At 46.6% G+C, this 15,688-nt stretch overlaps 2 protein-coding genes and 1 pseudogene across 3 annotated transcripts in view; 1 reads left to right on the top strand and 2 right to left on the bottom strand.

Moving 5' to 3' along the window:
* LOC144772896 (arylsulfatase D-like) overlaps nt 1–6,073 on the bottom strand; it is a 547,027-nt gene extending 540,954 nt beyond the window's left edge. For both annotated transcript variants that reach the window (XM_078657568.1, XM_078657569.1), the window contains exon 1: nt 5,923–6,073. In XM_078657568.1, the coding sequence (XP_078513694.1) occupies nt 5,923–6,058 (136 nt within the window). In that variant the 5' untranslated portion in view covers nt 6,059–6,073. The remainder of the gene's footprint in view (nt 1–5,922) is intronic.
* A 77-nt stretch (nt 6,074–6,150) lies between these two features.
* Nucleotides 6,151–15,688, top strand: part of AKAP17A (A-kinase anchoring protein 17A) — a 79,622-nt gene continuing 70,084 nt past the window's right edge. The window contains exon 1 of the mRNA XM_078657567.1: nt 6,151–6,285. The gene's annotated coding sequence lies outside the window, so the exon portion shown is untranslated. The remainder of the gene's footprint in view (nt 6,286–15,688) is intronic.
* Nucleotides 14,114–14,614, bottom strand: LOC144773798 (secreted frizzled-related protein 5 pseudogene; annotated as a pseudogene).

The raw sequence follows: 15,688 nt of genomic DNA, 5'->3' as shown, positions 1-15,688 counted from the left end.
CAAACAATTAGCAAGAGCTCACACAGCTACTCATGGATCGCCGGGCGCAAAACCGCAGTGGGAGCGCACGAGACGCTGTCGCCGTGCACATCGGCTGTCCCGGCGCAAGCTGTGGATCGCGGAGAAGACACGCCGAGCCTGCTGCCGCCGAGAGTGACCCGCTGCGGAGGAAGAGGGACATGAGAAAATAGCCCGGTGAGTGAGGGGGGATGAGGGGGGAAGAGTGAGTGAGTGAGTGAGTGAGTGAGTGTGTGTCTGTGTGTCTGTGGGTCTGTGTGTCTGTGTGTCTGTGTGTCTGTGTGTCTGTGTGTCTGTGTGTCTGTGTGTCTGTGTGTCTGTGTGTCTGTGTGTCTGTGTGTCTGTGTGTCTGTGTGTCTGTGCGTCTGTGCGTCTGTGCGTCTGTGCGTCTGTGCGTCTGTGCGTCTGTGCGTCTACAAGGAGCCATGGGAGACAGGAGATGGTGAACGCGTGCGCGACCCGATTCGTTTACGCGCGTGCCCATCTCTTGTTTCCTTTGGCTCCTTGTTAGCAGAACTGATTGCAATAGGCCTCTTCGCGATCCGTTCACAGGTGCGAGACCTAAAAAGGAGTAGGTATATGCAGGAATTATAGAGAAGTGAGAAAATGAAAATCACTACAGAAATCCATGTCAATAGAACTGCACGTGATGTGACAGGAGGCAAATATACTGCGAACATTTGCTCCAACATTAAAGAGCTATTAGAGTAAAGTGCCAAAAAGCACACTCATTGATATGGTAAGGTGTTTTTGTTAGGAGTGATTAGTTTGTAATTGTTGTACTTATTCCTTTCACTTAACATGTTTTTATTTCGATGTTTGATAATAATTAAGCATTTTCTTGTTTGTGATATATGACAAGACTACTATATCACCATTTTGTGGTTGTGTATGGGATGACACTAAGTTTTTGTTTAGTCACTCATTATTTTGTGCTCTGGATGAAATGGCTGTAAGATGTAGTAGCATCACTTGTTGGTTGTGGTACATGAGATGACCATTAGCTTCTAAGTCACTCATTGTTTTTATTGCTATGCATGAGATGCCCGTTATGTGTTAAGCCACTCATGCTTCCTACTGTTCATGACATGACTGAGTAACTGTTAAGTCACTCATTGCTTGCATGGTGTATGGGAGTTTTATGTTGCGCATGAGATGGCTGTCAAGCGTAAGCCACTCATTACTATATTGTTTTGAGTTTTTGGAACGACTGCTTTGTACGGCAGTCTGAGAACAGGTCACCTTATTAATATTTTTATAATTGTGTGGCCTTCACAATTCTTTATTAAAAGTCGCGATTTACCACAAGTCAAAATGAAAAGACTAGAGGCTATCGTGCTCAAATGGCAAAACAACATTCATGGAAAAGGTATTTCTTTTAGCAGATGAGAGAATCAACCTACAAAAAGAACATCATAACGGAATGATCTGATATTAAAGTGTCTCAAATGCTTGAGAGCATGGGTGCCATGCAGAATGTGACCTGTATAATTGTGTCATCAGGGACACAACTAGACCCGAACTTCAGGGGGTGGGGGGCTAGGACTACCAGCCAGGGCCAGCTTGAGCGCTGGCAGCAGTCTTTATAACATTCTCTTTTTGGCGCTCTCCTCCCCATAACCTCCTTCTACATGAATTCCCTCATTATCACTCTCCAACAGTGCACCTTATCTCTCCGCAGCCTCTCTATGATGTACATTTCATTTTTTTTTTTAAATAGTACTCATAGTTTACTCACACTCAGTTCTATGATCTGCAAGGTAAATGTTCTTAGCAGCAGGCACATTAACACTGTGTGCTACTCTACGATGAGCCAAAACTACCACTAGACAAAATTCCGAACCCTCACTAGTAGGAATATTAATCACTAGACTTGCCTGAAAACTGCCTGATGCACAAGGAAGTTCTTGTGCTTTTAAACCAAAAATATTTTTTAAAAGAGCCCCCTCCATAGTCAACGCCAGGTGCAGCTGCAGCGGTGACACCACCCTAAAGCCAGTCTTGCTGCCAGGAATCGGGCAGGCCAAACATTTCCAGAAATGGGGTCAGAGCTATCCACATAGCTATTTTATGAGGAAAAAGATCTATGCAAGTGGTGCGGGGTGATACTTCCCCCAAATACGAGCAAGCAAAAAAATGCAAAACATTTCTATAGATATTTTAAGGGAGAGTAGACTACTACCCTGAGAGTTTTTGGGATCAAATTTCTTAAACGCTCCAGACCCTTATAAGACATTAATGAAATATTCCAGTACTTTCGTGGCACAACCGGGAAGCCTCGTCTTTCCTAGGAGCAGATCTCCTTTTATTCAAATGTTTAAGTCAAGAATTACTGCCACTAGACCAAGGTCATAATGTTGTCATGGGTGAGCCCCTTATGCCAAGGAGTACATTCAATATGACAGTGCCAGAAATGTACCATGGATACTTCAGCCAGTCATGGAAAGCTCTAAAATTCCCTCTGGTAAACAAGAGTGAGCATTTTGCCATTGACACCCACTTTAAAATGAGTCCAGGAAATCTTATGACAAGAGTTACCTAAAATATCAGTTCCAACATTTTGCTATGGATCCATTCCATAGGCTAAGAATTACGTGCATCATGTCACAACCTTAGGCAAGGTTTGGGGGCGCTTGTTCTGTGGGCCTGCCGTTGGGTATGACTGGGTTAGTGGCTTTCTCAGTTAGCAGTTCAAGTTCCCACAGCCAATGACGGAGTCTTCATAGTATTTCAGGGATTCAGTTTGCCAGAGGTAACACCTCTCATTTATATACTATTAGCGACCTTGTCCATAAGACAAGAATAACCTCAAGTATGCCATACCAGCAGCACACTTGCATGCAGAACACACATGCACACTCACATTCTCACTATATCTCTTGCAATCATTTATACCTTTGCACTCTGTCACACTCACACACACTGCCAGTCATACTACACTTAGTCAATCTGTTTTTATTGTGTTAGAAAAGCTTGCTCTGCTGCTTCTGCTATACTTGCCTTTTAGTGAAGCTTAATAAAAAATATTCTCTGCACGCTATTCAATATAAATAATATAATGCCATGTCAATGTTTGTTACAAGTATGATGTGAATGAAAAGAGCACTTCCCTAAAATAGCTGTACAGGACTTATATTTGGTTTCACATGTGATCAAGCAGTTACAGAGCGTGGAAATGAACTAACCCACGTTCTAACATGTACTATCACAGCATTCCAACTGAGCTTACGAAATGCTTGACTTCTTCGGCAACCATGGATTTCATCCAATAACTCTTTGCATTTTAGTACTTTGAGACCCAACTTACAATGTATAACACTTTGCATTTTAGTACTTTGAGACCCAATTTACAATGTATAAAAAAAACTATGTGTACTGGAATAAAGCATTGTGGTGAATGGAAAGCCAGAAACGATTGAAGGTGTCACATGATCCGCAATCCAGCACCATACCCCAAAGCCTCAGCCCTAGTCTCCCTCCTTCTGCTTTTCCATATTCTCAGTCTACTCTCCCTTCTTGCACCAGCACTGTTGTTGAAGATGGAATTAAGTAGGCATCTAGTACCACGAAAAGAGCAGGTATGGTGTGGGTGCTTTTGTAGAAATGTGTATATTCATGAGAGTTGTGTAATTTTTATATGTGCAGATAAAGAGGTGTGCTCATGTAAGTGCTGGATGATGGTGAGTGGTGCGAGTGAGTGCAGCTTGAGTGGTGCGAGTGTAGGGTAAAAATGTGCAAATGTGAGTGTCAGCTGAGCTGGATGAATGCAATGTGAGAGTCAGGCTCATGTGCGAGTCGGTGAAGTGAGCTTACAGAATGAGAGAAGCGAGTGCAGGGTGGTGTGAGCAGTGTGAGTGGTGTGCCTATGTGTGCTGCAGATGAGCGGTGACAGTGAAGGGTGATCTCAGAGTGACTGGTGAGTGCATGGTAAAAAGAATTAGTGCAGAGTGAGTGGTGAGTCCCAATGAGTTTCGGCAGACTGTTGTCCTGAAGGAAGGCAGGATGAAGAGTGCCTGTATGAATGAAGTCCAAGTGGTTTGTCCATGGGAGTGCAGGGTGAAAGAGGGGAGTGCAGGGTGAGTGCTGTACTTGTTTGAGTGATGCGAGTGCTGTGCCCATTTGCGTGAAGATGGGAGTGAAGGGTGAGCTGTGTGCCAGACAGGAGTGCTATGCGAGTGCACAGTGAGCGATGTGACTGTGTGAGTAGGTTGTGAGGAGTGACTGCAGGGTGAGTGATGTGAAATACGAGTTTGGGTGCGGGTGACAGTCCAGAGTGAGAGGAATTAATCCATGGAGTGTGATGTGCTTGTTTGAGTAAGATTGCAAAGTAAGCAGTGAGAGTGACAGGTGAGTGAAATGACACGAGTGCAGAGTGAGTAGTGTGCTTGTGTAAGTGGATGGTGAAAAGCGTGAGTGGTCCGAGTGCAGTTGATCACAGAGTGCAGGGTAAGCAGTGTGCTCATTTGACCGCATGTTAAGTGGAGGGAGAATGGTGCGAATTCATGGCGATGGGAATGAGTGCAGTGTGGTCACCATGAGTGAACAGTGAACAGTGTGTTTGTGTGAGCACAGAGTAAGAGGAGGATGAACAGTGTGAGTGTAGGGTAACAGCGTGAGTGTAGTGTGATCGCTGGGAGTGTAGGGTGAGCGGTGAAAAGTGTATGGAGGTTCATGTGGTGCAGGGTGAGTGATGTGCTCATGCAAGTGGAGGGTAGGAGGAGGGTGAATGGCGTGGGTTAATGGCGTGAGTTCATGGTGACCAGTGTGATCGCTGTGAGTGCAGGGAGAGCGTACAGGTAAAGGTTGAGTGATGGGAATGAGAAGCAAGCTGTCTGAATTTAGGATGTATACCCAGACAAATGGAGTAACTCAGTATCGTATTGACAGTTGGCATTGGGTATCAGATATGTTCAACTATTGCTATTATGGCATCAATCAGGGATGGAGGGTGGAGAAAATAAATAATGGGCTGATCCTGCAACAAACTTTCACTATCCTGACTGGGGTAGCCAGCTGATCGGATTTCTAACGGCACCACCAGTATTTTGATGTCCCAGTCAGTACAAAAATAAGCAAAATCACCTAAAACCAGTATTTTTAGCACGTATCTGTGCATACTTCAAACAGCAAGTAGAAAGCTCTTTTAAATGTGTTCTGGAGCTACATTAATAATCCACGACTAATAATTACAGTTTAAGTTTAATTAAACAAAAGGGACAAAAACAGAAAAGTCATGTTACAAATTAATACATACCATTTTATTTACAGCCCTATTTAGTTTCAAGGCGAGGCCTTTGCAGACTTTAAACAACAACCAATGGCGGGTATTTTTATTTTGGAAATGCGGCTTCCCTTCTTGTTGGATGCCTTTAACCTAAATGCATTCTCCGGCTGTGGCAGAAAAAATAAAATACACATTTAAGGAATAGCGAATAGGCAGCTTGGGGACCCAAACCGGAACTAGTGAACAAAACAGACTCGTTAGCCAGTTCGAAAGGGATGTAAATCCTATTTTAAAGACCTGTGAAAAACTTGGGTGTGGCGGGGATAAATCAGTGTAGCAGCAGGATGTGAATCACGCAACAGTCTCTTTACAAGCTGAATATCCAGTGGCAGACAGTAAATCCTTCAAATGTCACATGATGTTTACTGGCCACCCCGTATCATGCGTTACCCCCTCCAGGTTCCAGACACGCCCCATAAGATTTCACGAGCAGAGACGAGCCGTAGGAAAGTCGATAGCAGCCAAAACAGCATGCCAGTATGCCAGATGTCAATAAAAAAATGTGCGAGCTAAACCACAGCTCACTCTTAGCGACTACGCTCTTCAGTCCAACCCATCCGCCGGTAGACGGTAAGAGCCCAGCTTAGCCTGTCCGACGCTTCGTTCAGTGAATAACTCACCACGCACAACGCTAGTCCAACCACATCCAGATGTTCTGGTCTGGACTGGGATGCTGCAAACTCCGACTATAGGGGGAGTGCTCGGACTAAAGCACGTGCCGGCTCCACAGCCAATAAGCTCTTCGGACTTCTGCATGGGGCACTAGGATTGGATAATGTGCCTGTTTGGTTTTATCCCTTGGTCGCCTTGCGCATTAGCAGTACCTCCAGCTCACAGACGCCTTCCGGTAAAAGTTTTGCTGGGGGATTGGTTGTTATACGACCCGGAAGTGATATAATTACGCACAAATGACATCCGTTTAAAAGATCAATAGCGGATTGCGAGTGCGGACATCAGCCAGCCTGATTATACCGAAGATCTATGTAAGTAGTGATCTGGTAATATATTGTATTCGTTATTCTATCTAATGCGTCAGCTGGGACTCACTATGAATGCGTTTAAACTCATGGAAAAGTATGTTGAGATAACGGGCTATGTGGCATATTGGGTTGCAAATGATTTGTAACGACCCATTCTGCGTGTGCTCTAAAGGGAAATACATTGAAACAGAGCATGCATAGCAGCTGTAATATACTGCTGCTCATAAGTAGTTAAGTCCGTGTTTGAGTGTTTCGTTCCACTATTTGTAGTCCTGAAATTATAATGGCTCTATCTTGTGTATATAAGTACCAGAATTATTTCAGAAATTGGAATAGAATAGGGAAACTTGAGAATTATCAATTTGATTAAAATGAGATAATACACAAATGTATGGTAACACATTCAACAATGTTCGGGCACGAGTATCACAAGTTTGCAATCAAACCTCATTAAATAATTATGCCAAATGACATTAGTATATCCATTGTAAAATTTGTTGTATTACGCGCTTTCCTGTGGCTTCTCTTCCGGTTAATGGCTAACACATTTATTTTCATCGCTTGCCAGATTTCTGAAAACACTCCGTCGATTAGCATCTATAACATTTTGACGTTCTTCCGATATATAATCAAATAAACCCAGCCTTCCCCGCCTCCTCTATGCAATCCTCTATAATATTCTCTTTTCATAGCGTTTGTGGACCCAGTCATCCACACATGTATAACTGCTGCATTCTGTTTGGGAGACATTTGTGTTTGGCAGCCACATATTGAAATGTTTCTAATTATGACATAATGTGAAGCATTCCTTTCAATATTGGCTTTAATTTAAAAGATTGGTCAAGAGCTGTGCAAACCAATGGAGTCTGCAAAATGTAACCAGCATTGGCAAAGCCTAAAGGCCTTGCCATTTCCCTTTAGCCAAGCTGTGTAGGATTACAGATGCTGTGCAGAATGGCTAAATAAGAAGAAAGAACCTGTTTTGTCATTTTATTGGCCCATGCACCGCCAAAATGATGCAGCTAAATATTTTTCTTTTATTAATTTGCCGGTCCAATGTGGATCAGCAAATAAAATGAAAAGAGAGAAGCATATTATAGATGCAGCTAGACAACACACACAAGCTCAAGGAGTGCTTAAACAAAAAGAAACAAGCATTTGCAATGCAATAGGTCTCGCAATATTAAAGTTTGAGCTATTGGCATTGCTAAATAATGCAACACCAACAGCTCCAACTTTAATAATGCAAGACCTATTGCATTGCAAATGCTTTTTTTTTTTTTTAATCGGTGAATCAAAAAGTCAAGACTGCAACATGTTAGTAGTGATTGACAACGAGCACAATCGTCCAGCTAACAAAGCATGCAAGAGATAAAGGCATACTTACTTCCAATAGTGATGGGTAGTCAGACTTGTCCAGTCATATGAGCTGATAGCAGCAACACAAGATAATGATTGGTGCCTTCCACTAGACCTATATCATGTACCAGTGCCAACTGGAAATGTGAAGTTGAAAAAGCTGTAGTATGCAAAAGGTCAAAAGTCTTGTGCAAAAAAAAGTAATATGCAAAAGTTCGGCAAAAAGGCGGAATAAAACAAAACTAAATCTGAACTCGCAAACAACAGCAAGGAAAGACTTTATAATGACAACATTGCATTTTTTACATGGACAGGCCCACATAGAGCATATGCAGATGTGCAAAATGTGTTGTGGATTAAAAGGTTGTTTTTTGCCCTACATAAGCCTCCAGCACAAAATGTGCAATGAATGAGTTCTGATCTCACCACATCAAACAAATCACCAAGGAATGCGGAGCATGTGTGCCTGTCGCATATCCTAATCCCCCTAATCTGGTTAAGCAGCCAGTCGTGTATGACAAAAAGACTGGCATGCAATATTTTGGCCAAAAGATCGTGAATCGAAGTACTATCCGATTATCGTGAAGGAAGCATATACTGATAAACAATGATAGCTAGAATTTAAGCTTAGTACTGTAAACCTATACTCACGTAACTTCACAATATTCTGTTAGTCCATATTCTTGTCACAATATTTCTCTGTGGTAATATTTAAAACTCAATATAATGGTGGGTCACCATCACAGTCACTCATTAAACTATAAATAGCCTCCTATGTATGGTCTATCGGTGCTTTCAAATGCAAATTAATAATCAGACCGGATCTTGGGTCTTTTTGGTGGTCCAGTTTAATTAATCTATCGACACGTTTGCACCATACTTTCATACCACACTGTTTATCCTGTAGTCTGCGCTGCAGACACTGGCAGGTCGTAGCAGGTTTATACAAATGCTCAATGTTTTGATGCACTCAGTTCAATACATATTTACTTACGTTTTTATTTATTTATTTAACTGCTTTTTAAAATGCAAATCAGTATATGATTCTCTGGAATTCACATGAAAGACGGTTTTGTGCAGATTGTTAATTTTGACTGCAAAATCTCTCACAAGAACAAGTAAAACCATATTGAATATGAAAACTCTCTGGTCCCAGAATTGGGCATATTGTGAAGAAAGACGGTGGCCACTTGCACGGTAGTGAACAGACTAAACATGTCCTTTATTAATACTTTTTGTAAAGTTATATATTACCAGAAGGCCCTAGAGTCACCAACCTAAAAAGGATGAAAATCTGTGTCAACCTGGTCAAGACTTGAATCACCAGCCACCAAAAAATGAAAGGCCACGTCTGTCCAGTTGAGGCTGGAAGCTCTTACCCTGTTCAAGGTTAGAGCTTTTACCTTGGGCCCTCATGTCACCAACCGCCCAAGGATGAATGCCGCGTTGGCCCCGTCGAGGCTAGACCCCCCCACCCTGAGATTGTGGTACAACCCTGGCTCTGTGGCCTGGAATGAATGCACTCGATAGCTCTTCACCTGTCCTTGGTTCTGCAGGGCCCATGGTTTCACTGTTCAATGGTCTTCTGCACGACCTGTGCCCGGTACAGGGAAAGTGGCATCCACATGCCCAGGGCTCCGGTGACGAAGGAGACCGTCGACGTGGCGAGGGAAGAGAACACGTAACTGCGGCTGCAGGGGGTGGGGGGAGGGGGAGAGAGAGAGAAGGTATCCGCATAAGTGCTTCGGCTCACAGTAAATGAAAGAGCAAGCGTGAAGCACTGGTGGCGCCGCGCTCACTAGTGATGCACCAGGATCACACTGCTCATAGTGCACTCGCTGGTGATTAAGGGGGTTCTTGTAGCTTTTCATTAGCCTGAGACATGTGCAGTCCTAAGGGTCTGCTCAAGGATGCTCTGCTGCGACAGTCCACAGAAATGACACTCTGCATGCAAGAAACAGAAGTGGCTCTGGTGGAGGTTTGAGCAGGGAGAGCAGACAACACTGACAAGAGCAGGCTGCACTGACGGAGTCAGACTGCTGGATGGAGAGAACAGAGGAGGCCTGACTGCGGGCAATGATCAGCCATGGCGGCCAAGGTTCATGACCTCTCGTGAATACCCCTTTTCGACCACCATACGATGACATTCTTGAGTGATTAAGTCATAACAGTAGCACATCTAACAAGCATTTGCAATGCAATAGGTCTCGCATTAGGAAAGTTTGAGCTATTGGTATTGTAAATGACTATTGTTTTATTTATGTGTTGGTTTTGAAAATAGCGAAATGAATAGCTTTTTCATTTACAATGCCAATAGTTTTAACTTTTGCAAATGTGACACCTATAGCATTTGTAATGCAATATGTGTTGTATTTAAGCGATAGAGGCCTGAATCATCCAGGCCTTTTCTGAGCCCAGATTTTCAGAAGCAAAATCAAATATGAATTATATTTTCTTAGAAAAAAAGTCTTGTTAGTTTGCTTGTCGAAGACGGCTCTTCTCTGTTACTAAGGAAACACTTCTTATTATGCATTTGACTTTCCCATGCTTCAAGTGGGGGTGCCAATGTTGAAACTGAAAGTTGATCCAGGTGGCACTGCATTTGGACTAAATTATTAGACATATTTTCCTTGTTAGTAACAGGGTTCGCACTCCAGCCTTGCGGTCTGAAACAGTTTTGTTTTTATTGTTATTAAATGAGACAACATAAACGTGCTTGTCCCCTGGGTCCTTGTTAATAATCCCAAAGTTAGCTGGTGTGATCACTGGTGCCGCTGTGGTTGGGCAGGTAGCAGCCACTGTCTTTTTTGTCCCACTTCGGTGTCACTCATAGACGTTGAAATGTCACTTCATAATTACACTGCAATTATGAAAGTGTCACATACAGCAATCTGAAATATTGGCAGCTATGAAGGAGTTATTGCTGGCAGGGTAGTACTGACATTACGGGGTCACAAACAATGCAGACAATATGTGCTGAGGGGCAATTCTACTTCGGAGGATCAGTGAGCATTGCTCTGCGGGTTATCCTGCCGCATATTTCCTCTTGATTCCATGAGGTGCCGAACGTTGTGCCTGTGCGCACGGGTGCATTAGGGGTGGGTGCATGGGAGTGGGGGGGGTCAGGGCAAGTGCGCTGTGCGGGGACGCGTGCAGCCAGGGTTCGAGGGATGCAAAAAATCAATTTCTGGGTTCAAGGAGGTGCTGAAAGTTCTGCTTGAGTGGAAGGGGGGAGGCAGATGGGGAACACGGGAGGAGCAGGGCACGTGCAGCCAGGATGGGAGCGGGATGAAGAAATATCCATTTCTGGGTTCAAGGGAATGCTGAAAATTGTGCTGGGTGCAGGGGGCGGAGGTGAATGCACGGGGAGGGCAGGGTACGGGCGCTGTACTGGGACGCGTGCAGCCAGTATTCGAGGCGGGAAGAAGAAAGATCCATTTCTGGGCTCAAAGAGGTGCTGAAAGTTGTACCGGAGTGCACGGGGCGGCGGTGGGTGCACGGGGAGGCAGGGTACAGGCGCTGCACGGGGACGCGTGCAGCCAGGATTGGAGGGATGCATAAAGATCCATTTCTGGGCTAAATGAGGTGCTGAAAGTTGTGCCTGAGTGCACGGGGCGAGGTGGGGTGCACGGGGCGAAGGTGGGGTGCACGGGGCGAAGGTGGGGTGCACGGGGCGGAGGTAAGTGCACGGTGGAGGTGGGGTGCACGGGGAGGGCTGGGTACAGGCGGCAGGCGCTGCACGGGGACGCGTGCAGCCAGGATTGGAGGGATGCATAAAGATCCATTTCTGGGTTCAAGGAGGTGCTGAAAGTTGTGCCTGCACTCCCTGGGCACGTGTGCACGTGGAGGGCGGGGACCCGTGCCCCCAGGACTCGAGGGATGCCCGGAGCACTCGGCCCGAGCCGGGGAGGGTGCCCGAGCCCCGGGGGGCACAGCGCCTCACCTGTCTGCCGATGCAGCGCCTCGTCGCCTCGCTGGATCCGCCGCTGGCGCTGCCGTCTCGGCTCCAGCCTGTCCACTGCCATTGCCATGGTTACCACATTTCCCGGTAAAGCTGTGACTCACGGGGACCACTCCGCCGAGCGAGCCGTACCCCCCTCCTCTCGGCTGACGGCTCCCAACCGCATCCTGACCCCTAGAGAACATTACAAGCGAGCGAATCGCAAAAGTTACGATACAAGCACTGGTGAGCGCCACACACAGGGCTGGGCTCGGGGTGATGGGCTGTCTTAGGAAGGTGTGTTAGCAGTCTCAGCAGAGAGGCCAGTACTGTATTGGTCTAGGTGATATCTAACACCAAAAAAATAAAAAAGATCAGCCTCGGCCGGTGCGGTCGGGTCCGGTCCCGGGTTACCGTGTCCCCCAACAGCAATAACAAAAACGGAAGTCAGGCACTTTTGCCTGAGACGGGGCGGGGCCTGCAATCCAGCAGGAAGTCCCGCCCGCCGCCACAGCCGCCGCCGAGGAAGAAGTGGAGCGATGAGACACTGAACACGCCGAAAGAGCCCGGTAAGTGGTGGGGATGGGGGTCACGCGCGTGTGTATGTGTCTGGAGTGCGTGTGTGTGACTGTGGGAGAGGGGGGTGTGTGTGAGCGAGTGTCTGCCGTGTGCCTGCGTGTAAATGCGCTCGCCTGTGTGTGCGCATGCAGAGGGGTGGGGGGTGGGGGGTGGGGGCTGCCTATATGTGAAGCGCTCTGATACCTGATTCGGTTCGGGGCTGGGAAATAAAAAAAAAAAAAAAAAAAAAAAAATGCTGTTACTCTGCGCATGCGCGGGTGAGACGCGCGCTCCCGCGGTGAAATCCGCGAAGGAAACGCTCGTGTCAGATTGGTGTCCACTCTCCCAATAACGGGCAACATTAGGTCTGAAGCAGACTCTCTCAATGCTCACGGATTGATAGTACGTCTGCTCGACCTAAAAACCAGGCTTCACAAACTTTGAAAAGTTTGCAACGTTAAAAAACGAGCTGAGCTGAGGTTATGAGATCGCGGCTCAGCGCACACCATTTAAAATACGTCAGTGGTTGTTTTCTTTAGTTGCTTCGCCTTGAAATGGATCCCAAAAAAAACTAAGAGAAGCAGGCAGCGCCGCCGCCCTCCAGGCCCCTGTGCCGATCACTCAGGTGCAAAGTCATTACTAGAACCGCCAGACAGAAACGATGCATACGTGGAAATCTCATAACTTGGGTGGCAGGCAACGGTTGCGTGATGGCGCCTCCGATTGTCACACTGACAATTAGTGTGATCTTGACAAAGTCGATACCTCCCTCAGCGTGCAGGTGTTTCACCCAAATGGAATGTTTGACACCAGAAAGCTGCCTCGCCACCACCAACACGTCATGCAATTTATGAGTCACGGAATGATAATCTTCTTGACAACACATGGTGGTAGGGCACCAGCTGTCACATACTTAAATGAAAGAAAAAAATCAGAAGAAAGCTCTCCAGTCTGTAGGGTCACGGGTTCAAACCCCTGGAGGACCCACGATGTGTTTATTTCCAGCGCTGGGGATCAACCACTTATTGCAACAGAAAGATGCGTAGGACCGTGCGTGACGTCATGAAGGATGTCATCAGTAAAAATATTCGAGTTGAACGAATATCATTTTTTTGTGTGACTTTTGTCGTTGTTTAGGTTACATTTTCTCAGTGCGGTTGGGGCGACAGAAGGGTGGTTAGGAGGGTGCACAGCTGTGGATGTTAGCAGCACACCTCTGTGAGGAGAGATGCTGGTATGTAGAAAAGATTCTCTATTATGAAGTAACTATGCCCACCCGTTGCATTGCACTGCCTACTCTCTGGTATCCGTAGTGACAAAGGAGACTTTTGTAAGGAGCCTGGTGCCCAATTATGTGCTATCCGCATTGCTCCACTGGGCAGGGACGAATAGCAGTGTAGTGGTAGTGTCCAACATGTAGGTGATAAAAATTCTAATAAAGTAAGGAATACAACCATTGCCATGTGTGATATCACTCCTTGCTGCCCACTGCGTCATGCCCTCGGTTATGGTTCGTGACTAACCTCGTGCGTGGTGTCAGTTGTGATGCTATCAGCAGGCACGAAAGTGGAGTGTGCGTGTGACGTCATGTGACTGTGTCATCTGTGGCATCAACAGTGTGAATAAGCCGAATGTCTCCAAGTTTCCCGCTCCTGTCCAGGCCGATTCTATTGCCATATGAGCTGCCGCCTCTGCTGTCTCCTTTCAGACTGCTCGTGACGACAGGTGGTGATGTCACTTGTGATGTCATAAGCATGATTGAAGTTAAAACCTTAAACTTCCCTACTGCTGCATTTATGTCATGTGTGATGCCATTATTTTGTGTAATACCAAAGGAATTGCTCTCTGCTTTTCAATGAATCAAAATACATCATATGAAATATAATGAATATTACTCGGAATTTAACTATGATTGCTCCCTTGATTTGGGGAAGAACTTCAGAGAGAGTGTCTAACTGGATTTGGGGAAGAACTTCAGAGAGAGTGCCTAACTGGCGGCGGGGTGACCTGCTTGTTACCGAACTGCACTGTGATGCAGAGGTCGTTGTCCAGGGGTAACTTGCTGCAGCTGAGCATTTCCAGCCAGGGGAAGCTGTAGGACTCCATGACGGGCGTGCAGCTGTCCCGCACCACCTCGCAAAGGGGGCGGCAGGGGTAGATGGGCCGCCCCAGACAGACGGGCACGAAGAGCGAGCACAGGAAGACCTGCGTTTCCGTGTGGCAGCGCTTAGCCAACAGGGGCACCCAGCTGCCCGCCTGCTGCTTCACCTCGGGCATGCTCTCGTGCTCCAGCAGGTTGGGCAGGCGCATCTTCTTATAGCCCACGTTGTGGCAGAGCTGCAGGTCGCTGGGGATGTCCACGCACTAGCTCTGCTTGCTGTAGTAGTCGTACTCCTCGGCGGTGGCGCAGAGCAGCAGCCCCAGCAGCAGGGGGGCAGGCTTCACCCAAGCCGCGAGGCTCAGTGGTCGCTGCATGGCTGGCACAGGCAGGGGGCGCAGGCCGGTCCTCTCTGCAGGCACCACAGAGATGCTCGTACCAAGAATTCGGGCTTCACTGATGCGAGCACCAATCTCTGTTCTTTTATTGTCTAAACCAGTTTATGCCGGAGCCTCCGTGCTTGCACATTACTCCGACAACATAGACAGATCCGCACAGGAAAAGTTGCATTTAATGAATAACACCTAACCACTATGATTGTTGTTGTGGAGGGAGCGCACGGCAGGCAGCACTTCCGGGCTAGAGGTTGGAGGAGGCAGACTAAAACACAGCCTGGCAGCCACGCGCAGCAGACGCATGCTGGGAAAGGCGCTGGTGTTTTAACGCTGGGGTAAATCTTTAACAAAGCAAGCTGGAACTGCTTTCTAGCCAATGTACGGTCCCTCCCCAAGCATGCTATCAATATCTGGGACCTCTATCCTCCTCCGGCCCAGACATCGGCTTTCTTACTGAAACATGGATCAAACCGGCCGTTGCACTTCCTGATGGTTATCGCATTTTAAAAGCAGACAGGCCACGAAAAAAAGGCAGAGGCATTGTAATCATAAATAAGGATCCTATGAAGACCTTTTGCTAGACCAACTCTGCAACGACACCATAGAAATCCTTATATTCTGAATAGACATCCATTCTCAGTTGAGCTGGAAAGGAGCTTTGGTCTATCGCCCGCCTGGTCCGCTCCCTCCTTCTCTGCCTCATCTAGTAAATATGATCGCTCCTCACGTGATATCCTCCAACAAATTCCTCCTACTCGGGGACTTTAATGTCCATAGCGAGATCCCTTCAGATCCAGAAGCAGCTTCCCTCCTGTCAGAAATGATTGCCTTAGGGCTGACCAAAATTAACGATGCGCCCACACACACTGCAGGTCACACGCTAGATCTGATCTTCTCTAACTCCCCAGAGACAACTTATAACACCACCAGACCCCTTCTATGGTCAGACCACTCAATAATCGATTTTAATCTTAAAGGCCCCTATGAACGCGCAGCCAAGAAAAACCCTGCCAGACAGGCCCACAGACAATGGCACAAACTATCACCTGCCCTCTT

The sequence above is a fragment of the Lissotriton helveticus genome, chromosome 8 (assembly GCF_964261635.1).
Source record: "Lissotriton helveticus chromosome 8, aLisHel1.1, whole genome shotgun sequence".
NCBI lineage: Eukaryota > Metazoa > Chordata > Amphibia > Caudata > Salamandridae > Lissotriton > Lissotriton helveticus.
This window is presented reverse-complemented; position numbering and strand designations above follow the sequence as displayed.